Genomic DNA, 27,503 nt, shown 5'->3' with positions numbered 1-27,503 from the left:
ATGAAACTATGAGCAAAAAGTAATTCTTGGTTAACATGCTTTTAACGTTACCCCAAATATTAGTGAAAAGTCAGAAAGTACGTTCCTTTCTAGGCATTTGAATATTGTTATGCACTTGTAAATAGATCCTTTAAGTCATCTATCTGTATGTACAGATACGGGAATAGAAATCCAAACTACGATGTTATTACACGTTACTAATAGACAATATGTAGTACAACAAATAGAAAATTTCAGACTTATCTTATGAATGTAAATGTTAAAATTTCCCTGGATACCTGTTCACGTGCAAAGGTTTACATTCAAAATTTTAGTTTTGCAATAAAGACAACAAACAGGAGTGCACGCTTGCTGCCTTCAATTCACAAACTCTCACCACCATTAAGGAATTCATAGACTCTGCTTATGGGAAAAGGTCAGGGAACAAAAATGTTATGTAGATCTCATGGAAATTTCTGCATTTATTTTATAGGTAACTTCAAGTGGAGGCAGAGATTAAAATTAAAATAAGCAGCGCAACTCTTCTGCAAGCTAGATGACCTTTCATGATTCACTTGCCATTTACGGAAGAACCGAATTACTGAGTATTTAAAAAGTGCCTGCTACAAATTTCTCTCAAGGGGAATTAGGGCATTTTTATTGCTCCATCAGCATTTATCATCGTCAGGAACTTCTAATTAAAGCTGATAACACTGTATCATACGAATGCTACAGTGTCTCCCTATAAGCTTCAGTTACATGTTAGACACCACTAAAAGCGGTGTAGCAACCCACCAGGATCCCAATGGAAGCGTTAAAGTTGGCACATTAAATGCATGATGTACTGGCCTGTAAGACTGACAGTGTTACTCATAGTCACAAATCATTCTGTAGAAAAATAGTTGTATCTATTTCTAAGTCAACCCAGCAGTTGTTTCTTCCACATACTGCAGATAAGATCGTTACCAACATTCCAAAGCAACAATACTGTCAAATGCACAGACTGCTTGATCTCATAACATGAACCCAATACAACAAGGCTTCTTTATTTTCTCTTGGTGATTAGAGTTTAATAAAGCAAGTGACATGGGATGGATGTTGGAGCCCAAGCAATAGTTTGGTGATTCACATAAACGTAGTTAACTGAATTAAACAGACTATAACACAGTTATAGTTTTCAACTCAAATTGTTTATCCCCATCAAAGTATGTCTCTTTAGAAAATAGTGTGCTCTGTAAAAGAAGTTATTTTTTTTAGATTTTAAAATGTGTCACTTAAGTTTAGGAAAACAGAAACCACCTGTGTCTGAAACTAGTACGCCATGTCATTCATTAAATCGAATTAGACATCTTTAGATAGAACATGTTACTTATTTGTCATTTGTGAATTTATCAGCCCAGACATTAGGGTGTTCCTGTAATTGAGGCCAACATTAGAGACTGGGACAGGACTATGTGAGGAAAGCATGCAAAGTGAGGATACCATGGCTCCTTCAGAGCACAGTGTATTGCAGAATCAGCAAAATGGCAGAGCAGACGGACTGTATTGGAAATGGGTGGCACCCAGAGCTTCCAGGGACTAAACCACCAACCAAAAAGTACACATGGACAGACCCATGGCTCCACCTGCATATGTAGCAGAGGATGGCCTTATATAACATCAATGGGAGGGGAGGCCCTTGATCCTATGGAGACTGATGCTCTACCATAGGAACAGGCTGGAGCATTGGGGCAGGAGCGGGTGAGTAAGTGGAGGAGTGCCATTTATAGAGACAAAAAGGAGGGGGAAGAGGGGAGAAGGGATAGGGGGTTTGCAGAAGGGTAACTGGGAAGGGAGATATCATTTGAAATGTAAACAAATAAAATGATTAATAAAAGAACAAAGAAATGGGTGGTGTCAAACACCTTCTCAATTGCTTTCATGAATATGTGTGAGCAAAGTGTGACACCCAAATTGAGGAAAACATTACTCATGCTGTGCCTTGCTCCTGGATATGGTAAGGAATGTTTGAGTGAAGAGGCCATTTGTGAAACAATTACCAACTCCTGTCTACCTGTGAACATTATAAGCTACAGGAATGATTAGCTGTCAACATAGGCCCATGGTGGCACAAACAACCTAGAGGTAATCAACTACTTTTGATTGGGGGATTAGGCCAACTCCAGATGACATTCATACCTTGCACCATTTTTGGCCCAAGACCCAATGAATAGATGGATCATAGAAACCAAGAGAACAACCTACTATTATTTTGTTAAATATACAAAACATTAAACCAACTATTGGTGACTTCTCATTATACCTACAGATTAACACATCTCTTAACCTTACTCAGAGAAGCCTCTATTTGCATGTACAGTGACTATCACAGAGACCCACAGGTGACTAAGATGCAGAAAATCAGAGATTTCAGGATTCTCAGCCTTAAGTGGGATATCTATATTACATCCTAAGGTTCAGTGATCAATGTAGAAGAGAGAGCAGTAAGAGTCAGGTGTGGTGGATGACTACACGAAAACTGGTCTCTATGTTCCACTGCACATAGGAACTTATAGCAGTTCCATAGATTGCACAGGACCTTTACAAGCACAAGCCAGACAAGACCCCAGCATGATGAAGGGAGATGTGCACACAACCCCAGGCCTAGTTTAGAGTTAGAGAATAACTGCTGTTGGAAAAGGAAGGATGAGTTTTCTAGAATGGTAGCCCCTAGTAAGACTACGAAAATTCTATAGAAGGTAACACATCCCAAAATAGACTGGATGGTTAGGGAAGCAGGAGATGGGTCTGGGAGGAGTTGAAGGGGACAACTGCAACTAAAGCATCAACAAGGAACTAAAAACAAACTCGAGCCCCAAATTTAGAGAACTACAGAGGTAGCCTTGGCACTGAAGTAAAAGTAACTGATATGGCTGACTCCTTGTCCTGGTCAAAAAGATTAAGTGTTTCTATGCTTTGGTTATCTGAGCACAGAAGACAGAAACCATATTTCCACCCAGTGCAACAAGTATTCAAGTATTTCTGTTTTATAATGAAGTCATTATTAAGTAATGACAGAGCTTCCTAATGTCTTGTACCTTCATGGCCTTTTCAAGGTTTATTTAAAAAGCCTGAAAGATAGAAATAATCAGATGGGGAAACTTATTAACTTTAAATGTTAGATTTATAATCTAATTGGTAGATGGAAGGGAGTGAAATAATTAGGAGTAATTATAAATACAATCTAGACTATAATTAAGTATAATAATAACAAAGAATAATCCACAACTAAGAAAACCGGAGGGCTGTGATATAATATCTCAAAACATAACCATTGTGTTTTCTTCTACATTCTATGTGTCACCCCAAGAACAAAAGGATATAGGTTCCTATAACAACAACACTGTAGCTTTCAGATATCTCTGACACTGAAAGGCTTTCCTACGAGATTGTGTGTATGATGTTTTTAAACTGAGGACTTACAAAAAGACAGCAACAACAACAACAACAACAAGATATAGTGTGTCTGAGTGTGGCACAACTAATTAATTAGGATTCATATTAATTGGGAACAAATGCATAGCCGAAGTACACAGGAGAATATTTGTGACAAATTCTGGGTTATAATTTTAAGAATTTGACAAGATAAAACATTGAGAGTTTTGTAAAAATGAAAATGTATTTCTTCCAATTGAGACTCTTCAGTTTTGCACTTCTTTAGAAAGTATGTACTATGTGCACTGTATTATGTGCATGGAATTCAGAGGTCAGTGAGGCAGCATCTACCTCTGCCTTCTTAGAACTTAAGAAAACAGTCATCAACAGAGTGAAATGTCTCTCTATAAGCCTCATGTACATATGTTCCCATAGAAATGCAAAAATGTAAATGAGCATTAGTTAATCTAAAGGGAGATAACACAGTATTTTAACCAAATATGTTAGAAATGTCTTTCTGAAGAGAAAGGAAAGGCATAGTCCAGATGAGGAATGAGCAAGAGGTTCAGTCATGAAAAGTAATCCTAATTCAAAATGGATTAGGGAACAAAGGCTTGGTGCAGAGAGCTAGTTGTGTCTCCAGTGAGAGTGTAGGCTCTGGGGTTGGGGATTTAGCTCAGTGGTAGAGTGCTTGCGGAGCAAGCACAAGGCCCTGAGTTCGGTCCCCAGCTCCGAAAAAAAAGAAAAAAGAAAAAAAAGAAAAAAAAAAGAGTGTGTAGGCTCAATCAGAAGGTGTTCAGCTGAGCATATGAACAGTAAATTGAGAAATCTAGTGGTGAAAGAGAACAGAAGGGTTAGGGAACCAATGCCTTGCTAGACTTTGTCTATTATATTGAATGAGCTGCCAGTTATGGTATTTGAGTGGAGTCATATAAACAATTAAAATCAAGTATGGTCCTTTTCTGTGCTGAGAGTAGTACTAAAGAGAAAACATAGAGGTACACGGTTAAGCAGTTGTGTATGATGGTGAGAGTTTTCCTTGATCACAGAACTAAAGAAAATAAAACCTCCCAAGAGAAAGTACACAGAGAATTTATGGGTTTGAAGAGAAAAGCCATCAAAAGACTTATAGAAGCATCCTGAATTTTTTTTTTGTTGTTGTTGTCAAGATTTCCATGCCCTCTTAAAGGCTGTCAGGGTTGGTTAGGTGAAGTATTAGGTGTGGTATTGGAAATGATTTGAAGGATATAAAGCTGGGGTAGATGAGATGTACAAGCTGCAGATGACTTTGAACTCATTGACTATAAAGAAGATTATGAGCTCATTAGAAAAGTGGAGATTGAGAAATGGAGAGGCATCTTTCTTAGTACTATATAAATGTGGCTTACAGATTTATCCATTTGCCAACTGCCTGTATTAGCCCATGAATTAAAACATAGAAATTGAGACTAACTTTAAGTGTATGAAGTATAATGAAACATGATTGACCTGCTGCTCTTAGTGTATTTTAATATTTATTGTAGCAAATGCATCTTGCTTTGCTTTACACATGGATTTGTCTTAAACAGTGACAGACAGATCTCTGTGAACGGAGGAAGGTGAAAATGAGGGAGAATGAGGACAGCCTCGTATCATGAAGGAAGGTTGGATGAAAGGTGTGGTTTAATGATATGAAATTGAAAAGTAAGATTTTCCAAGAAGATAATGAGTAACAAGAAACATTTTACTATTACAAAGTTGTGGGATACAGGACCAAAGAGTAAGCCGGAAATGCTGAGAAGATTTAGGGCTAGACAGCAGAGTAGCTGGGCATGGTAGAACATATCTTTAATCCCAGCAATCCGGAGGCAAAGCAGGCAGATTTCTGAGTTCAAGGACAGCCTGGTTTACAAAGTGAGTTCCAGGACAGCCAATGGATATACGGAGAGACTCTGACATGAAAAACCAAGAAGAGATGTAGAATAGAAAGTTACTGAGCTTAAACAAAGGAGAGAACCATCTAGCAGATTATTGCATATTGGGCAGTCTAGGTTGTGAAGTTGAGGAAATGGGTGGGATCCAGAAATAATTAAACTATTCGGTGGGGCTAAAATTTTATAAAATATATTATGATGAACAAAAGCACACTATTACTTTCAAGCTAAGCCACAACATCAGTGAAAACTACTAAGCTAAATTGAAATAAAAGAGGAAGTCAATGGAAGGTATAACTATAATTTCTTAGGGAATTACATCAATGTTCTTACCATTGTCAGTAAGTCAACTTACCATTTTATACAGCTAAAAACCAGACTCTGTAATTCATTTCTCTGTTGCAGGGAACAATTTTTCAGTTGAAAAATTCCACTGAACATAGCTAAATTAAGAATTCCTATGTCTCTTTGAAAACTGGTTACCAAATATTAGAAAGAGCGCATTGAATTGAATAGTCCTTTATATGAGACATTTTCAAACATAGGTAAATACCTGTAATCTGTGCCATTGACAGGTGTCCATGTGTATGTTCGATTTCCTTTGTCAATATATCTCTAAAAAGAAAGTTAAGTATGGTCGTTACAACCCTTTTCTATGTAGATTTATAGAAAAAGTAAGAATACAATGTCCATCTGGAAATTCTGTGGTCATTCAACCAACATCCTTTTTAACAAGTGAAAGATATATTCGATTATACATTTTAAAAATGTTGCTCATGCTTGTTAAGTAAAAGTCTGGATCAGAACTAAGTACTCGATTGATACAGGTTAAGGATTTATAAGCATAAAAGCTTAGTATTTCATAACGAAGCACTCTCTTCCTGAGAGATTTAAATTAAAACCAAATTTAATGATGAACCAGAACTATGAAATATTAGACAAGGTTCAAATATTTACCATAGTAGAGTATATATAAGAACGATGGCAGACATGAGAAGGAAACTTAGCCATTCTACGTCTAAAAACACAATTACCATCTCACAAAGCCTTTAAGTAGAACTATCATATTGTTATGAAAAGATAATGACTCCATCATGGAAGGTGAGAAAAACATCTATATTCCCAAGATAAAATGCATGGTTAAATAAATTGTTCATGGATCTACAATACTTCCTGTTTCGTAGAACAGTAGTGAACATACATCCTTTCTTATACTAGGTATATAATTCGCATACATGTAGCTTTTCAATTCCGACTTACTCTGACATTTGCCTTATTAAAGAATAACTCCATTCCTGATAGAGATGACAAAAAAATACTCTACAAAACACCCTGAGGCAGGTGTCATGAAAAGCACTCATCAATCCTGGTAAAGAGAAATAGGACACATGCCTGGAAACAAAATGACCTGCCATACAGTGCTGGTGTGTTAACATTCAACTTTCCTGTTTCATAGGTGTGAAAATGGTTCAGAAAAAAGTTATGCAATTTCTCACAAGAAATACTGGACTTCACTATTATCTGAATGTTGTCTGAAGAGTTCTGAAACTTTAAGGAAAACTAGACTAATAGCACTATAATTTAAAAGTTATTACGGGAACTTAAATATTCCTGCTAGATTTTACAAAAAGTCAACACAGATCTAATTTGTTTAGTGACATAATTTTAAAATCATAATAATATCCCACTAGCAATGGAAGAGTGTTCCTCTTACTCCTTATCCTCTTCAAGATGAGCTATCATTTGTGCTCTTGATGTTGCTATTCTGGTGGGAGTAAGATGACATCACAAAGTAGTTCTGATTTGCATTTCTTTGATGACTAAGAATGCTTGAACATTTCTTTAAGTGTTTCTCAGACACTTTTTAAGTTCCTTTTTAAGATAATTTTCTGTTTATACATGTACCCTCATTCTTTAATTGGGTTACTTAATTTCTTGACATCTAATTTTTTTATTTCTTTATATATTTTTTAAATTAGTCCTCTATCAAATGGGTAGTTGGTAAAACTCTTTTTCTATTTTGTAGGTTGCTGATTTTTGCAAATGATGGTAGAAGCATTTTAGGTTCATGAGGTTCCTATATAGATTTTTAGTGGGTCTGCAAACTTATACAGCCACTATGGAAATCAGTGGGGTAGTTCCTCAGAAAGATGGGAATCAATCGACCTTAAGATCCTGCTATACTGCTCTGGGACATATGTCTAAAGGATATTTCATCCTAGCATAAAGAACATATGTTCAACTATGTTCATTGCTGTTCTGTTCATAATAGCCAGAAATTAGGAAGAAAAAAGATATCCCTTAACAGATGAATAGATTAAGAAAATATGATATATTTACACAGTGGTGGAATATTACTCAGCCATGAAGTTTGCAGATAAATGGATGGAACTAGAAAAAATCATCATGAATAAGGTAATTTAGACTCAGAAAGACAAGTATACTATGTCTTCACTTATATGTGGACATTAGAGCTAAATCAATCCATACAACCACCAGGATTAGACACAGGGTATGGAGCTAGCAGAGGGACATAGACCTCCTCAGGGAAGGAAAGTAGAATAGAGATGGGTCGATGCAGGGAGGTGGAGCTCAAGGATCAAAGGGAGAGAGAAGAGGAGGAGCAAGGGTGAGTATATAAGACAGTTAATACTTAGGGCCATTTGGAGAGTAATATGAAACCCGATATCATAAAAGCTTCCAAATATATGTAGAAATGGCATTACCAAATAATGGGAAAGACATAACCATACTGGACAGCTCTTGTCCATGACTGTGAGTGAATTACACCTAATTGAGTTGTTCGCCCAAGAGGCCCTTGGGAACCCCAAACAACTCTGGTAATAAATACAGAGACCCACAGCTGGAGAATACGCAGAGTGAGAGACTCTAAGAGTCACACTAAGGCCTAAGCGTCACAGAGGACATCAGAGACATAAAGGCCTCCATGTAATTCAACAGAGTAGACATGTGAGTCAGCACGGCATGCAAAGGTCCTGCACAGGACTGTACCAGATGGGGGTGTAAAGCTGAAAGAAATCGGCCTGTGCCCTACCCCTAAAGCAGTAGCTATTTCCAGCTGATAATGACTTGCAAATGAAAATTTAGTTTTCTGTAAGGGAGTCTCACTGGGGAAATAAAATACTCTTTAAGGGTACGCTGCATGATGGAATCTTGGGAGGTACCATGTCTCATAATGTGCAGTCAAAGCTTTCTTTTATTACTGTATTTTTATTTTATTATATATAATATTCAATATATAGCACATAATATAATATGCATTATTATAACATAATTGTATATTATATGTTATATATTATTTGATATATAATATGTAATAGTGTATACAATATTGTATATTATATATTATGCATAAATGTATTTATGTGTATAATATGTAATTACACATACATATTATATATAATAATATATAATATTCAATGAATTATATAATATATAACATGCATTTTATGTATAATATAATAATTGTGTTTATGTGTATATATATGTATATATATTTTGGGGGTGGTATATATTATGACTTTCAGTTTAGTGTCTTAATAGGATTCCTGAGTTTGTAAACAAATCAGTCTCTCCATCCTGTAAGTTTTCTTCGTCTCTCTTCCTTCTGTTTACTTGTTTTGTCCTAATATGATGTTTTATCATATTATATTTTATTATAATTCCTTGGAAGCCTGTTCATTTTCTAATGAGAGACAAAGAAGTTGGACCTGGATAGGAGCAGGGAGGAACTGGGAAGAGAAGAGGGCGGGATAACCACAATCAGGGTATATTATGTGAGAAAAAATTCCATTATGAAAAACATTGAATAATGAAAAAATCATTATATGTGACAATTTTTGATATTTTTATAAACCTGACATTTAAAATCAAGAAGTTACATTGAGTCAAAGTAAATAATAGGGTTTCAAGAGGATCAATATTGTAACAGATGTCTAGCAAATATATCTGTCTACAAAGGCACACTTAAGGGAAAAACTAAAATTTCTAAGACAGGCACATGTGGCTCATAGGTGAATACTGCTCGAAGACTGACTGGAGACTAGATTGAAAGAGGGAAATTAGCTGTGTGAAAGCAAGCTCCGAGCCGCCCGAGGAGTGTGAAGGTCAGAGACCTTGGCACAGTGTGGAAGAGTTGGCAGAACTGCTAAATACTTCCCATCCATGCTTCAGGAAGCAAAGGGTAAAGATCATGGCTGAAGTAGAAGCAATTAGCGTTGATATTTCAATAAAAATGAAAATCTTAATACCTCCTTTTCTCTTCCGGTAATAGGCCCTCATAATTATATCAAAATAAGAAATGCTCTGTTGAAAGTATTTATTTAGTATGTTCCTTTTAGGGGAAAAGTTGCTAAGAAATTAGGAAGAAAAGATGTTACTAAAACACACAGGATTCTGAGTAAAAGTGCAAGTTATATGTAAAATTTGCAATTAAACTTACAGTCAAAAAATACCTTAACCCTATATATTTCTGAACATTCAAATATGTGAATGTCTGTTTTGATTTCACAGATGGCTGATAATGGATAGAAAGGATCTACACATCCAAATATCTCTTACAATCAGACATGTAGTCAATATCAATTTGCTATATATACTGGTGAATGAGGGTAGTTGTGTTATCATGTGACTTATCTTCAGACTTAAGTGTAGGAAAATCATAAAGGAGAGAGATGGCATAAATAGTAAAACAAGATAGAGCACACATAATACAATCGCTGGGACACCTATGTACACAATGATACGATGTATCATGTAATATTACTTAAGTTAAATATTACCACAGCCCTGGCCTAAAGAGAGATAATTCTTATAACAATGAAACATATTTACACTAAACATAGTTTTAGGAATATAGTGTTTAAAGATTTTTATTTTACATGTATTTGTATGTGTGTGTGTGTGTGTCACGGTATGAGCGTGTGTGTGTATATGTATGTATTTATGCACATGTTTCTGTGTGAGCATATATGTGCTCGTGTGTACAAGTATCTGTAAAGTTGAAAGAGGGCATGAGAGCTTTTGGAATCAGAGTTACAGGCAGCTCAGAGCCTTTCAACAAGGTGGCCGGATCTCACAATTCAACAGCAAGTGTTCTTAAATTGCCGAGCCTTCTCTCTAGTATAAGAATTTAGGTTCTCTTTATATGAACATAGTTTTTTAATGTAAGGAAAAAATTTGTTCACTAGAGGGATCCTTGTTTAGAAATAATTTCTGAAAGGAACGTCAAATTACTAATATCAGTTCTTAACGGGTACTTCCATTTAAGAACAAGCCTTAATGAAGTCTTACCTCATCTTGAGACTTGACCAGAGTTCTGAATGTTTTTTCTCCACTTTCTCCGTCTATCATTTTATTTCGAATCTAAGAGAAAATGGATCAATTACTTTATTCTAGGAAATAAACCGACACACTGAATACTATAATACTATTCATTATCAAGATTTTTCCTTATTTTTAGTAAAATTTAATAAAAATGGTAGAGTGATTGTACTCCTAGATGGGATTATTTGGAATTTTTAAAGGTGTCACAGTGTAACCATTTTACATTATTGTACAATGAGAAAAATATACTTAGTGAACTTTTTGTTCATCATTCTGCAGGTTTTGAACTTTAGCAGTACGAGGAGTCATAATTGCCCTGTTAGCACAAGAGATTTCAGTGACTGAGAAATAAAATGTATGTATATCCACAGAATTAACATGTAATGTGAAATACTTCAAATTCTTCCTCACCTAAATAACCAACTCTTGGTGACAAAGGATTCAGAATTGTCCTTTATATTTTGGTGTTCTTGTTTCTTAGTTCTGCAGACCAGGTCACTGTTATAGCCCTGGGATTCATCTCATAGCCCAGGTTGATTTCAACCTTGCAGAGTCCTTAGAGCTCTGTCTCCAGAGTACTGTGGTTACAGGACCCTTACATTTGGCTTGCCCCTTGCAATTTACTTTTATGTCATCTGTAACAGTTCCGAAGAGCTTTATAATAATAGATATTCATAAAGACCTAGTAGGATTTCATATCACATAGAGCCCTCTCCCTACAACTTTTCAACTCCTTAAAAGGCCAGATTCATAGGAATCCAGGTCAGATTCACAGGAAACCATTCCAGTCCACTGGAAACTAAGAATTTCCTTTAAAAAAATATTTCTAGAACATTACATTTGGGTGTTAATAAATGTCAGTGAGTGGAAAAACTTGGCGTGACAAAACAAATCTACAAAATATAGGATGGATCTGATTTGCTTAAGACATTTTCAGTTTGAAGGCGAAAATTAAGAGGTTGACTTTAAAAATAACCAAACTTTACTATGTGCACACTCCTTCCCTAAGCTCTTCATGTGTCACTTCTCTCTGTCACTGTGTTGCGGGAAGCAGACTCTGAGAGACTGAGTATGGTCATTATGGTGGCCCAGAGGGACTGCAACTCCAGACTCAATCTCATAGTCATTACCTCTGCTTTAAAGAAACCCCTGAGACATGACAGCACTCCCTGTGCCATACTGCAGAGTAACTGCGAACTTAAACTATTTTTCTATTACATAGCTATCTTTACTGTCATCAAACACCCTGGCAGAGGAAGTGACATGTGACTTTGTTGAAATACAACAGGAACATGACGGTAAGTGCCTTCAGACAAACACTGCAGCTGTTTTCCTCAGATGGCCTTTCATGCAGTTGGGTGGTTGGAACCATTTCAACTTCTCTTTCAACAGCATAGCATGTTGGTCTCTATGAATTTTATTAAAATCATCGTTGTTTTGTACACTTAAAATAACCCTCCCTTTGGAATGAGCAAGAACATGAAAAACAATTAAGGCCACAACTAACCTGAACTATCTGTTCTTTGTCAATAGAAGTTATTGGAAGAAGACAGTCCAGGACATACACAATTTTAATGACAAAGAACATATCAGCGTGAGCGAGAAGAGAGGATATAATTCATTGTTCAGAAATGATCATGAGATGGGGAATGCAGGCTCAGGTCATGTGTCTCTCTTGCTCAGGCCTACCGTACACACTCACCTCCACTTTAATATCATTCTCTAACTCAGCATCGAGAAAATCCAGTGTGACCGGCTCCTGAGATTTGGGGTTCTATGCAGAACACAACAGTTAAGGGATTAGAAAACAATTGCTGTGAACACAGTAGCTTGTGAAGCACATTCAGCATGAAACAATTCTGGGAAAGTGACTTACCTTCCTTGGGAGCTAGGCAATGAGCTTTGAGTGCAATGGGCAGCTGTCAATCAATTATCAAATGAAGGCAGCAAGTGACTAGAAATGCACCACATGGGTTCACAAAACACCATCGTTCACTTTAACACCCTCTGCCTTTTCTTGTGGTGTGTAAGGAAACTCACTGTGGGATATGATAGTGTATTTATTTATATCTCAGGGGATACTATTTGCCTGCTAAATGTACCTCATACAGTGTGAATTTAATTTCTCAAACATTAAAGGAGGCCATTAGATTACTGGATAGGCAAAATGTCTCATTTCCTTATAATTCTTGAAACATCGTATAGCGTGTTATATTGGAGTTCCAACATTTAGGACAATAAAAGATTCTACTTAAATAAAAGATTTTGAAATAACAAAATGTTAACAGGTAGATATTAAAATATTTTACAAATGTATCATCCAAACTTGGCCATATTTAGACATCAGTAATTAAATGCAGTCGATGGTTGCTTGCAAAAGTGATGGAAATTTTACCATGAGCTTGCAAAAGACATCTCTACTGGTACTGTTTTAAACACCATGTTAAAGTGACATGCTTCATAACATAATAGTAGCAGACAAAAATCTGTCCAATCTGCATATATCATTTAAATGAAGAATGACATGGTATAGGACACATGGGACTAATTTATTTTGTAATCATGCAGATGACTTATTTCAGGGAATCTTCCTCTTTCTTAAAAATCAGAATTTTAGATCTTCATGGTGTTGGATGGATAAGGGTTCTTTAAGTAACAATGTTTGAAATCCTCTAGGGAGAGGATTTCTTTTATGATGGAGCTGGGGAAGGAGTCGAGGACCTCGGGACAGCTCAGGAAGCACTCCATCCCACAGACCCTGTAGCCAATAAATGCTTGAAATATTCACTGCTTAAGAACCTGTATCATCAGAATCTATGAATCTTCAATAGAAAGAAAGTATTGGTTTTCAGTACAATACACCATTGTTTGGATGGGCAACTTTCACTCTAGAAGACAATATTCCTCTGAAATGTGGATGCAAGATGGAAATAAAGTTCAATAATGAGAACTTGTGTTAAGCCCATGAAACTTGTAACTTCCTTAATAAAAAGGCACAACAAATTTTTCACGAACACTATTATATAAACATTGAAATTAAGATAAAACCAATGCAAAACAGACTCAAGACAATCAAATGAAAAATAAAAACAGAAATAGGAATGTTTCTCTTACATGCAATGGGTAATGCATAGAATGACCAGCCCCAAACAGCATGCAGGGAGGAGCCATTATCAGGAGGAATTGACAATATGCAGATCATGTCCCAATCCAACATATAAAGACAGAGAAGAAAAGGAAATCATAAAAGAAAATTGTCAATGCATCATTTGTATTTGTAAATGGCAACCTGGCAGAGCTTTGTTTTAGAAATATCCATTAAAATTATACAGACTAGAAAATTAAAAATCACAGTCTACTCGTAAGAAAACACCAACACCAGCTTAGAGAAATCTGTTTTGTGTGATAGTCTCTGAAAGACGATCATAAAAATATCAAATACCTAGTACTTCTCATCAGCATGAGTTCCAACTAGCATAATTACCCAGGACAGTATTGATGTTAACAGATTTTAAATTTGTAAAAATTATGAGTCAGTATTAATATAGTACCTAAAAGTTCCCCAATTAAAGTCTCATGTGGCTGCAAGTTTGCCATTTAACATTGCTTAGAATAAAAAGAAAGTCATTATTTAAGTTGGTTGCTTTAAAATATTTAATAATATTTACATGCGATATTTATAGTTGTAGCAAAAATAAAATTCACCAAAATGCACATTAACAGCAAAAATGATAAGATATTCCAAAGGTAACATGCAAGCGGAGGAACGAAAGTATTTACTGGGGAGAAAGGAATGTGCATCATGGCAACCTCTTCCGGAATCAGGAAGGAATCTGCAGCATATGCAGCAACCCAAGACTCGGATTACCCTGGGACTCTAACTGTGGGGTAGAGCTAAAGCTTCTACCAGTCCACACTGTTACACGTCGGACGGATGAGAAGCGCGAAAACTCACTGGAGCCTGCATTCAATGAGAACTCTCAGGGGCGGGCCATAGCCTCACTATGTGTATCTAATCTCCTGGGCGGAGTGCAGAATGAGAATCGTTCACCTCCCTGCTTTTCAGATGAAAACACTGGTGTCCAACAGGGTATTGTGTACTGCACAAGATAAAGCACTGCTAACCAGTAGAACCGGATTATGACTCAGTCCCACCGATCCATACTTAAAGGTCACTTAACGCAGTGCTACAGTAGACTTCTACCACATGTTTTAAGGGGAGTGATAGGCGTACCCCCACAATGATGTTAAATTTTCTCCAATATTTTGTATGTCTATGCATAAGTTATAGGAGTCTCCTCCTGTCTGAATATCTTGGGCATACATATATAAGTAACCAAGATGGAAAAGGGGTCTTAAAACATTGTTTCAAAAGACCAAAAATTGACACTTTAGATTCCCAAATTTGAACATTTTCAATTTAGTGCAGGAAAGATTCTCGAACTTCTTATCCCAAATAAAACCATTATTATTATTATTATTATTATTATTATTATTATTATTATCATCATCATCATCATCATCATCATCATCATCATCATCATCATCACAAGGTATATTTAATTTTCATTTTATGTGTGTATGTTCTCTGCATGTGTTTCTGAGCACTGTACATGTACATTGCCCAAAGAAACAAGAAGGGGGCGCTGGATCCACTGGAATAGGAACTACTGAGGTCTGTGAGCCACCATGTGGGTGCTGGGAACCACACTCAAGTCCCTGGGAAGAGCAGCCAGTGCTCAGTCTCTGTGACATCTCTCCAGCAACCACTACTCAATTTTTAAAAATTAAAAGCAAAACACAAACAATCTCGCTAAAAATTCTCATTCAGGGAAATCACGCCACAAAGAATCATGACCTCATTTGCACTTAGAAATCAAGTTCACAAGCAAACTGTTAGGAAAACGTGGGTACGATATTAATGCCACCAGATTTAAAAGCAAATTTGCTCAGGAGCCATTTCATTCTGATTACTCCGATTAACAATATTAGAAAAACTCCCTTAGCCACCTTTCAACCAGTGCAACCCTTTACCATGATTAACACACTTTGCTTCAGCTCACTTAGAAGGGAAGCTCATCTCTCCCTCATGCTCTGGAAGCTTGGTGTCAGGAAAGGCACCCTCATTTGTAAGCTTTGAGAACAGAAGCTCGATTCCCAACTCTGATTTAGCAAATTTGAAAGCGCTGCTGTCTACCTTCAATCACAGTTACCTGAACGTTGGGTCTCCTTTTTCTTAAATTAATTGTCGGTATACCCACACCAATAGGCTGAAGCAACAGAAAAATGGTAGTTCATTATCCTACATGTTAACATAAGGATTCTACCCTTCAGTAAATTCTAGTCGGCTATTTCTTTGACAAGAAACAGAACGAATGACGTATTCACGATTCAAAACATTTGTACCGTAGACTCCATGACAACAAAGCAAAACAAGACACCAATAAAAACCAGAACTATTAATGGTAGTAAAAAATGATTTTTTGAAGAACATGTTTATTTTCTTCCTGGATTTTCCTTAAGAACCTAAAAATTGGAGAGTGGGAGAGATAGTTTGTCCTAGATAATTTTCTTGGCTGAAACAAACGAACAAAAAAAGATTACAAAATAAATATTGTTGAAATGTGCATGGTACAAATAAATAAGATGTAAAATGGGAAAAGTCCCTGCATAGTTTGTTGTTGTTGTTGTTGTTGTTGTTGTTGTTGTTTTTATGTTTTTATTGTGGTAAACATGCTTGGTGATGGGGTTGTAAAAGAAGGTTGGGCCTCCTTGGGCCTCTCTGAGATATGGTGGCAACAGCTTACAATGGGACTAGTGCTTATATAAAGGAAGCCTGAGAGTCCCCTGCTGTCCCCTTGGTTCCTCCTACCATGTGGTATTAGAGGAAAAAAAATGTCTGCCGAGGAGGAACATACACTGAATCCACTCATGCCCTAGTCCTATACTTCTCGACACCCCCTCAAAAAATGTGTAAAATAAGTTTTATTGTTTAGAAGCTACCAGTCTATACTTTTTATAAAAATTTGCCATAGCTGTCTGAACGGACTGTAACAAACATATTAGGGTATTATGAAATCTTGCACATTTGAAATTTGACTTTCTGATATCTGAAAAAAAATGAAGTAACTGATATTATGCTAATGGAGAATTTAACCATAATGACAGATTTATTTTGATTATTGACTTTTTTGGACATCAATTATACATAATTTTCTATGCAATTATTTATTTAGCAGAGAGCATATCTAAAAAATAAAAAACTAATCTGGTTATTTTAAGGAGAGAAATAAAAACCCATGGTAGAAAAGTCAGAATAGATAATTTACTATATTTGTTGAAATGCGGCCGTGGAGTGAAACTTTTTTAAAATGGCAATTCCATAAAAAAATTGCACAAAATATTTGTGACTCGCTTATTTACTGATATACTGAAGCAAATTTGTGGAGCTGTATGTAAAGTACAAACATATACTGAGGTATTTTCTAAAAATACAGTAACAGGAAAAAAATCATGCCACGGACTTCATCATGTTTGCATGTGTTATTTCACCTTATTTAATAATTATGGGCGCTGGAGAGAGAACTTCCTTTCTTTCAAATATATCGACGGATTGCTGGTGCAAGAGCTAAGGTAACTTTGACAGTGCACTCTCCATTAGTATTCAGGTCTTTCCCACGTGTCAGATGCTCTCTGGAGCAATGGCCCCTTAGAGCCTTAACGTAGCAAGTGAGGTGCATGAAGATGAGGTTCAAGTGTGATGTGCTGACGGCTATCCTAAGAAAAGTAGGTAAGCTAACTTGGTAAAAGAAAATGAAGAATGCTGTCAGATTTTCCTATGTTGTCACCAGTAACCTTGTGATCTCTTAAGCTTACTCTTTTGTCTTTAATGTTGCAAAGAGAAATTTCAAGTTATAATCCCATTGATTTTAGTCAGAAATTATATGTTAGTAAATATGAACAAATTATATACATACCTTTGGCTGAAGATTTGGATGCAATAAGACATAACCATTAGGATCGATTGCAAAATAGTAACCGTTGGGGCACAGCTGAAAAGGAAAAATAAATAAATAAAACCCAGTAAACCTGCTTAGAGATTTCTAGGTCACAATTAGAAATTCACATGGGAGGCGGCAATGGGGAGGTGGGGAGGGGAACACCCATAAGGAAGGAGGGAAGGGGATGTTTGCCCCAGGAAATCCCGAAAAAGGAATAACACGAAAAATGTATATAAAAATATTCAAGTTAATAAAAAAAAAAAAGAATTCACATTAAATGCTTTAATAGATATCTAGTAAAAGTCTTGTAGCACACTGAAGAAACAAAACATGGGGTCTTCACATTTGAAAAATGTTCTTAACTCTTTTGCAAGATTAACCACATGTATTTGTGACTGTTTATAATATGTTAATTTAGGTCTCTGAAATTGTTGGCAAGAGAATTCGTACGTCCACACGTAAGACTCTGGAGGTGAGACTTTTAGGATTCCGGGGGAGGGGCTGAAGGGGAAGGAAGGCAATCTGCCATGCTAGGAAAAGGAGAGAAATGATCCATGCCTAAGAAGGTGCGGGACAGAGAGCATAGCCACCATGAAGGAACCAGGGACGAGCAGCCCCAAGATGGCCGCCCAACTGGTCCAGGGAAACCGGGATGGAATATAGGATTTCAAATTAATAACTTGAGAATATCAGAGGGAGGTAGATTAGCCTGGAGGAGGTTAAGAAGTGACACAGTCATTGAGCTGTTTAAGGCATATCAAAATATAAAGGCTGTGTGTCTGTGTCTTTCATCGAAGAATCCAGAACATTGGGGCAGTGGTGAGAAACGCACTGCCATGGGAAACAATTTGAGTAATTAATTGGGTACTACTACACGCATTTGTCCTCTGTTTTGTGGACAAACTAAAGCACATATTTTTGAAATAGGAAGCATAGTCAAAGAAAAAATTGCAGCTTACTGTAAAACGCGGTGTCAATCTCTTAATATCTTCTAGAGACACATCAACGCCCATCACACCAAGAATCAACTGGTTCTAAAAGAAGATGGCAGAGTTAGTGCGTTTTACACCGGAATGCATTCTACAGAAATGTATATTCAGTCTTTAGTCTTACTCACACACATACTTTTGATGTCAATTTACAAGCACTCTCAGGTTTGACTGTTTTTAACAGCTTCATCATCCCAATTTCTAACTTATATAAAACAATTATGATTAAAGCTAAATCAGAAAAGACGCTAAAATTCTATTCAAGAAAAGAGTTGGGTTAGTAACTATGATCTGCTGCTATGAACCCATCCTCAGCTCAATAAAACCAATAAAGGAAAACAATCTGACAGGTAAGCCACACTAAAATTTTAAAACATGTTAAGAAAGGATATAGATTATTACAATATTATAAATTTCAGGTTTTAGGCCTCATGAATATTTAAGATGTCAATGGCACCTAAAGGAAGAACCAATGCTTTGTAGAACTTCAGTAGTAAAATGAAGTAGTTAACTCAAACTTATTAAAGCTAAACAAACTGGGCTGGGGAGATAGTTCAGTGCTTAAGAGCACTGACTGCTCTTTCAGAGGTCCCAAGTTCAATTCCCAGTAACCACTTGGTGTCTCACAACCATTGTAATATGGTATCCAATGCCCTCTTCTGATGTGTCTGAAGAAAGCAACAGTATGCTCACATATATTAAATAAATAAACAAATCTTAAAAATGATAAGAGGCTCCCAACACATTTGCAGCAGAGGGAAGCTGTCTGGGTTTCAGTCAGAGAAGATGGACCCTAACTCTCAAGAAAACTAGGAGGCCCCAGGGGTTGAGAGGTCTGGTGGGATGATGGGGGTGGGGTGGGACATCCTCATGGAGACAAGGGGGGATGAGGGGAGGAGGTATGGGATGGGGAACAGTTGGAGGGCAGACAGCAGGAGGGAATAAAATCTGGAGTGTAAAAAAAAATGAATAAATAAAATTAAATTAAAAAAAAACTAAACAATACTTCAGTACAACAGAATTTACTTAACCAGAAACTAGAAATAAATATTACTTTAATCCAGCAATATAGCCTATTAGAAGTAAAATAATTTCTTTAATACAGTCATTCCTAACTATATAACTATTTAAAATCAGAACTATTTAATACATATTAGACATTATATGTATGAACTGCATTCAATAATTAGTACTTTCTAGTAGGTGGCTTCTGCTGCACTGATAATATTATCAGAGCTGTAAAAAATGAGTTTTTGGGGGACCAATATTTTATTGAGCTGCAAAAATTAATAAAAGAAGGAACCTATTAGATCCTTAGGTTATTACAGCTGTTAAAGCTATTACTTGAGAATTCAAAAACAAGGATTCAGTAATCTATCTGCATCAGACTCAAGGAGAGCAAGCATGGATTTTTTTGTAGTTTTTACCCCTGAATTCCATGAATAACTGAAACATATTTTAAGATGTGGCCTCAGGACACTACTGTCCACCTAGCACGTCATTTCTTGCAGTCTGACTTTCTGTTCCCATCAGGTCAGTTAGCCCAACTGAAGCTGAACCCTGACTCTAAGGCCACCAGTATTTGACCTTCACTTCCCTTTTCCCAGGTGGTTATCGCAGGGACAGCTGTTACCATTGACCTCTAGCCTTATAAGACAATTACATCGTATGAGTCTCCTTATAGAAATATCTTATCCCCCTGGAGCGCCAACGTCACAGTTTATCACTTATTATTATTGAATTTATCAATGAACTTTTAACCTTCAAGTTAGTCTTATTTTCAGACTGGCCAGTGACGTTGAAGACCGGTAGAGTTCCAGTAATGACAAGTCCCAGCTCCTAAAAATAGACAGAGAAAGAAAGGCCAATGAAAGCGACATTTTGAACTTCGTACTATCGCACTGCCTTGGAAACTGGAGACTTCGCTCCCCAATTTCCTCCTTAAGTGTCACGGGAAAACTTAAAAACACTTTTGAATAACTTTGAAACTTTTTTTAAAGAATCAATGAAATTATCTTAGAAACAGATACTATTAGAGAGTTTTGAGTTGTGCAGGGTCTAATAAGTATTGAGAAAAAAAAATCAAACAAATGTAACTGTGACATTCTAATACTCTTCACATTTACGTCTCTCCCAGGGTGATAGTTCACTTAGTATTGGGTGCCTCTGCCTAAGATGTGCATCGAAATAGTAATTTCGGTTTGCTGAAAGCTGTTTTCTGTAGCACAGTTTTTATGCCTCAAGTCAAAGGTGTCACGTTGTATCTCAAATGTTTAGCTGAATGGTAGGCTACGTAGGAGAAATAAACAATTGGTAATACGTTTCACATAATTCTCCCTGAGTCCTGTGAGGTTTAACTGTCACTTTTAAGTAATCCTCAAGTGAATATCATTTTGACAACTAGACCCCAAGGTGTATTCTTTGCCTCATGCACTGTGCACGTTCTGTACAGAACACAATGAAGGAAAAAGAATGCCTGCCTCCTTATTTCAACATCTCGACTGTTCCTCTCTCCCCTAATATGTGAAGGGAGTCTCGCTTCATTTTCCAATGAGACAATCTTACCATAACACAGCCCTGGTTCTGTTTCTTGCCTATAGCCAGGGTCTGTAATGTTGATCCTGGGCTGGTATTATTTCTTCAGGGTAGCCAGTGCTCCTAAGTTTGATAATGTACTGTTTTCTATGGTTTCCTCCTCCCTGTGCGTTACAGAAACACGGCATGTGCTACCTTAGCTGAAATGTCTCTTTTCAACCACCCCCTGCTCTAACTCCAAATACACAACTTCCTCTTTTAAAGGACCAGAGACCTTTGAATTCTTCACATGACAGTAGTTATCAAATGTGTTCTTTAAATACTGTATGTGCCCTTCCTAATACACTGCTGATTTGACTGAAGTGTGCTTCGCACCCCTGGCATGCAGCAATTCTAAGTGATGGGTCCCTTACTTTTCAACCAGTGCAAAGAGTGCTCTCCGTGTTCTCTGACCATCTAGCTTACGTAGCCCCCACCCACCCCCTCTTTAACATCTTGTTTCAGCTTGCAAAGTAGAACATTTAGAGTCAGCACTTCCTCCAAATGTTATTTGTGTTATCAGTGAGAAGCTTGCCAGCAATGCAGACACTCTGGTTGATGAACTTCTGGTCATAGGAAATTCAGCAGGGCTTAACTACTGACTCCTCCTATCGTGTTTAGTCTGTGATGGATTTGAACAACCGAAACATCTTGGTCATGGCTGGAGATGACCATGCGACCTTAAGTAAATAAGTAATGTCAAGAAGGAACACTGGACAGTCCTTTTCTGTGGCTTGAGGTAAGCAAGCGTCTCTTTATCTCTCTTACCATGCCAGACTGCTGTTAACAGTCCCTATTTTCTCTTGAACTTCCTGTATGTGTTTATTTTGCAAGTACCAAGTGATAAGTCATTCCAACGGGTTGCATTTCGTCCTTGGGGTTCCTCACTGCACTTAGAGCAGTAGCAAAGGCAAATGACTGGACTCTAAGTAGGCAAGAGGGCATTACTGAATCAGCGTTTACCTTCAGCGTTGTCTTCAGACTCTTGGGTGTAATTACTTTGATAAATGACTAAAATGTCTTCAAATTCAGATTTGGTATATGAAACAATCTTAGGTATTGCAAGTTTTAATAAATAGTGTCATAAAGAAAATATAAATCAGAACAGGGTTTCTCAACTTCTTGCATATTGACAACTTGGGCTAGATAATTTTGTCCTGTGTGGGAAACGGGGTCCTATCAGTTATAAAACAGTGGCAGCTCTCTGGTAGAAAATTAGACCCCCTAGTTTACTGCTTAGCCATGATAGAATGCTGTTGTAGATGGCGACTGTGTTGGGACAGCCCTAGGCATATGTGTCATCTCACAAATGTGTGGACATGATTCTTCACCAAGAATAATCTGAACTCAAAGTTCAATATGGTTATGTCTTGTAAATAGATTTTTCTGTGGAACTACACGAACTTCCAAGAGTTCCTGGAATGATGTTAACAACAGACATCTATTCTAAAAACATATTTTCAAAATGTTCAAATATGGAGCTTTTGATGAACCCTCATGATGTTCAGCATTACTTTATATTTAAAAAAAAAACAAAGTGTTACAGAAATTCCCATACGTTCAACATTTTAGGTGGGAAAACTGGTGTTTTCAGTGGACCAGGAACAACCTAAAACCATACATGTATGATTTTATACTGATGCAAATCTAGGGCTTTCTAAACACTTTCTAAAAACCCTGAGACGCTTTCAAAGGAAGGAAGTTGAGGAAGGATTCAGTAAAGAGAAAATGGAAAATGCCACCTAGCGCGATGGCAAGTCAGTTAGGTACCCTTGTGACAGCATTGGTTGAGAACCCCATTCTCTTACCAGAGCATCCAAATACACATTTGTCCACTGGACTTGCTTTGCTTTGTCGCCGGCTAAAACCATTGGTCTTCCCAGAACATCTAGATATTCCTATTTATACAAGAGAAAAGTTGCAAAAACATCAACAAAACAAATAAACCAACAAATACCAGATACTGTGTTTTAAAATAGCCTTCAAAAGAAAAGTTGAAAATTGAAAATGAATATGGAACCAAATTATTAAGAGTCTATCTATCTTTCTTGGGGTATTCTACATTTTTTACTTATCTCTTAAAAGGTATGTTTATACACATTGGGTCAATAATACATCTTCTCCTGTTTTAATTTCCTCTCCTAATACCAATCAGAACATTGTTTCTAAAAGCACAGTCGACCATAAGTGAAATATATTCATTATGAGTTGTTTCTCATGCTGATCTAAACTATTTAAGGCTCTGTGATTTATGTGTGAAATTGCACAAATTTGAAATGATAAAGCAGGCACATACTTGCTTTCACAAAACAGATTGTTTGGATGAAATTCAGAACTGCATTTAAACATATCAAAAAGAAGTAACCGAGATGGGTGCCAAGTCCAGACAGCAGAGTCACACGCACTGCTTTTTGTCTCAGAAGTCACTGAGCTCAGCACGCAATGCCAGGGAGAACACGCCATGTAAGTTCACTTTTAACAACCAGTTCATACATTACTCCGGGTTTTTTGAATTGAGTGATGATTTTTAAATCACTCAATTATGAACACTTCAAAATGGTAAATATTTAAATTAAAATGGCTGAACTTCACAAAATGTTGTGTCAACAGTAGGCTTCCCTCTGCCCCCCACAAGTGAGTGGTACTAGAAAGTCATCTTACTGTAGGTTTATTTAAATGAATATGTAAATAGTATGTAAATAGACCTGAACCAATCTGTGGGCAGAACTCATGCTGCACCTTTGTCTCACATCACATTCCCAGAATAATTACTGTTTAATGATATGTATGGCTGAGAAAGTCATGCAATTTACAATTGAATAAATAAATGACGTGAGATTATTACTAAATTTTATTTTATCTATTTTCTCTCACCTTTTGAAAGCCAAAGAATAACAATCTATTTTATATATGTATTTACCTGGGTTTTAAATATTTAAAGATATAAAACCAATAAGTATATTAGCCAGTGTTGTATACAAATGTAAATTACATAAATCCTTTTTCTAGCTTTACCTATTTTCTTTAAATCAAACTCATTTAAACCAGGGACATATCTTTTTAATTCCAGGAAAGTAATCTTAAGCTTTGAAAGAATTATGAAAATTTTAAATAACCATACCTGAGTATTGATTCTTATTGCACCAATAGAGGGAATCTCATAATAATAACCTGAAATGCATATATAGTTATAAATATTACACTTACAATATAGACCCACAAAAATAGTCTTATGTTTCTTAAAGGGGGGAAGGTAACTTTCATTCTAACCTGAGCACATAAATAAATAATATAAAGTATTTATATTAAAATGTATATATATAACTGTTAAATTCAGGATATTGAGTAATGAATATTGTCATAACTTTAGAGAATTTATGATAAGATTTACTATATTTCTAGGTAGTATTAATTAACTGCTATCCTCTACAAAACAGTAAGGAAACTACAGCTATTAAAGTATTTTCGCTAGATAAAGTATTAAAGGTACAGATAGATACATAATTATTACATGTATACATTTCCTAAAATACAAGTTTTAATACGTATTCAGGTTTTTTTTAATTCTGCTGTAAAATAATCAGTTTATTCTTCAAAAGATTTCCTTTCTTCTGAATACAAAGAAAATAGTTCACGGCATAAAATTTGAATATTGAGGAAAGTATGAGATGGTTTTCAAAAAGAGTAATTCAGTCAGTCAAAGGAAAAAAAATACACAAATCATTAAGTATCAATCCCCTTTCACCAGTTCACAATATTAGGATCGGATCTTCGAGTCTATTCTAACGCAGTGTCAATCTCAGAGTTGGACCTGTGTTCTTTTCTTGAGAAAGCGATTTCCGAATCTAATTCTCATTATATACCTTTTAAAGTTCCTACTTTACATTATATTCAACATGAGTAAAGACACAGCAATAGTTTTCAAAGTATTTTATCTTCTAAGGAAACATGCTCCAGAGTTTCATGTCCTTACCTTTGTTTTCACAAGCCATCCACTGAATAGGCCCTCTGTCATAATTATGTTGACCAACAGAAAATGTAAACACGCGGACCTAAGAAAGGTGAAACAAATGGGGAGTAAATTCAACTGAGCAGCCAACCAAATTGCTGAAGCAGAAGCAATGAAAAGCTCAATAAAACGAGACACACATTGAAGTCGGTAAAGGACATGAGGAGGAACTTAAAGGAAATCGTATCCTGAACACAGATTCCCAGTGTCCAGTGGTTTTAGCAGTGCTGTCCCTCATGCATCGAGTCTCCATGCTCGGTGCCGGGACAGTGATGGTTCTCCTTTGATCGTTCTTCCTTCACGGGCAACTCACCTCCATTTCCACCAGGTTAAACATAGCACCCGCCTGCCATTCACAGGAAAAACATTTCTCTATCACACAGGCGGAGGGCGATGCATGTTTTGAGATAATCTGAGACTATGACTTCCTGTCACTTATTTACGGGAAAAGATGGCTGATGTAAACAACGGCTCTTTGTTTTGTTTCTCTCATAGCCATATGGGGTGGCCATTGTGTGTGCATGGTGGCAGGGTGGACCATGCCCCTGTGTGCACATGTGGAGGCCAGAGGTGGGCATCAAGTGTCTTCCTCAGTTCTCCACCTTCATTTTGGAGGGGATTCACTGATTGACTAGACTTGCCTACGGAGCCCCACAAGAAATCCTTCCCTCGGGGTTGGGGATTTAGCTCAGTGGTAGAGCGCTTGCCTGGCAAGCGCAAGGCCCTGAGTTCGGTCCCCAGCTCCAAGAAAAAAAAAAAAAAAAAGAAATCCTTCCCTCCTCTTTAGCTCTGGGGTTACTTGCAGGTTTCTGTCATCCACTGGTTTTTAAGTGGCCACTAGGCGTCTGAACTCAGATCCCCATGTTTGAGCTTGAGACATGACCGAAAGGGAGCCATCCCCTCAGCTCTGACAGTTTCTTTCTTGTTTTGTTTGGCACAAGCTTCTTGAGCCCAAATCTCAAAATACTTAATTTTCACACTTTTCTTCTTCCTATTGGTGTAGGCCACCAATGTTATAACACTCTGCTGCAAAAAACATGCTTTTATCTGAGCCACGGTTTGAGTCATCTAGGTTTGCTTCAGTTAGCAGTGCCTGGAGATCCATGGCGGACACCCCTGTTTGCTCTGTTCATTTAGAGCCAGAGCCATGCTGCATGACCTAGTTCTCAAACTTGCAGTGCTCCTGTCTCAGTTTCAAGTCTTCAAGTGCTGCCTCCGTTTCAAGGTGATTCCTGGCTTGCATCTGAATTTTAGTCACTTAAAAATTATACAGATAATGATAAGGCCTACAAGAGACTAGTGCCTTCTCCTTCTCTTGCCTGATCCCAGTCCCCTCCGCCCCCCCAAAAAAGAAAGAAAACCAAAACCCAGTACTTTGGTTTCTTTACATTTCCAACTGGGTCATTTAGGGGGCTGTCCATATATTTCAAAAATATTACTACCTACTCAGTTGATTTAATTCTAAGGGAAATATTTTTGTAAGGCTGACCACCCTATGTAGTAATGCAGTTAACAGCTGTACCCTAAGGAATCTGCACTTGGGCATGTCCTTCATAGTGTTAGAAGGCATGCCTCACAGATTCGATTAAAGCACAGCTGTCTCTAGTTCTTGTTACTACAACACAATTATGGGAAAATACTTTCCATAAGATACTGCTCAGTGCAAGTGAATTATATTTCTAATAACAGGGGGACTATACTTAACCCACATTGCCTGATTATTTTGACTGATGTTATCATTCAAGTAGTGCAAATAAGCAATTAACTTTTAAAAAAACAATAGAGCAGAACGACGTTTTGCCTTATTTGTTTTAATACTGAGAGTTCACCTGACTTCCTTGCAGAGCTCCTGGAGCAGAACAGAGGACTTGGGGATCCGAGCGGGGTGTGGAGGAGTGCGTTCTGTCACAGTTCATCATTTGAAAGCACTCTAAGCTCCACTTTGCCTCAATTTTCCTTGTTTAACCTGGCACTTGCTGACTTGAATGGAAGCTGCATTAATAGTTGTGTGATTTGCATATTATAAATATTAAGTGTCTACAACCTCTTTTTCAGTTGTTTTTCTAGCTGCAAAAATATACAGTAGTGCCATTTTTTTTCCAGAATACTTTCAGTGGTTATTAAAATGTCGAAAATTACAAATTCAACTTCTGAATAATGTATGAGGCTGGTTTATCATTACAGTATTTATAAAGTCTATTATATCTAAAATGCTTATTTTTTAATTTAATGGAGATAAAATGCACAGTATATGTATATCAACAAGACAATCGTCTTA

At 36.8% G+C, this 27,503-nt stretch overlaps 1 protein-coding gene across 1 annotated transcript in view; it reads right to left on the bottom strand.

Annotated features, from left to right (window-relative positions):
* The window catches only part of Cacna2d1 (calcium voltage-gated channel auxiliary subunit alpha2delta 1), a 530,523-nt gene that overhangs the window by 32,927 nt on the left and 470,093 nt on the right, over nucleotides 1-27,503 (bottom strand). Inside the window, exons 13-21 of the mRNA XM_032907054.1 lie at nucleotides 25,190-25,268; nucleotides 24,338-24,387; nucleotides 23,025-23,114; nucleotides 20,404-20,481; nucleotides 18,613-18,687; nucleotides 17,630-17,704; nucleotides 12,355-12,426; nucleotides 10,620-10,691; nucleotides 5,860-5,921 (exon numbers count right to left, since the gene is read on the bottom strand). Of these exons, the coding sequence (XP_032762945.1) occupies nucleotides 5,860-5,921; nucleotides 10,620-10,691; nucleotides 12,355-12,426; nucleotides 17,630-17,704; nucleotides 18,613-18,687; nucleotides 20,404-20,481; nucleotides 23,025-23,114; nucleotides 24,338-24,387; nucleotides 25,190-25,268 (653 nt within the window). The remainder of the gene's footprint in view (nucleotides 1-5,859; nucleotides 5,922-10,619; nucleotides 10,692-12,354; nucleotides 12,427-17,629; nucleotides 17,705-18,612; nucleotides 18,688-20,403; nucleotides 20,482-23,024; nucleotides 23,115-24,337; nucleotides 24,388-25,189; nucleotides 25,269-27,503) is intronic.

Source organism: Rattus rattus, chromosome 6 (assembly GCF_011064425.1).
Source record: "Rattus rattus isolate New Zealand chromosome 6, Rrattus_CSIRO_v1, whole genome shotgun sequence".
Classification (NCBI taxonomy): domain Eukaryota; kingdom Metazoa; phylum Chordata; class Mammalia; order Rodentia; family Muridae; genus Rattus; species Rattus rattus.
The sequence above is the reverse complement of the archived record's forward strand: the minus strand, read 5'-3'. Positions and strand labels throughout refer to the sequence as shown.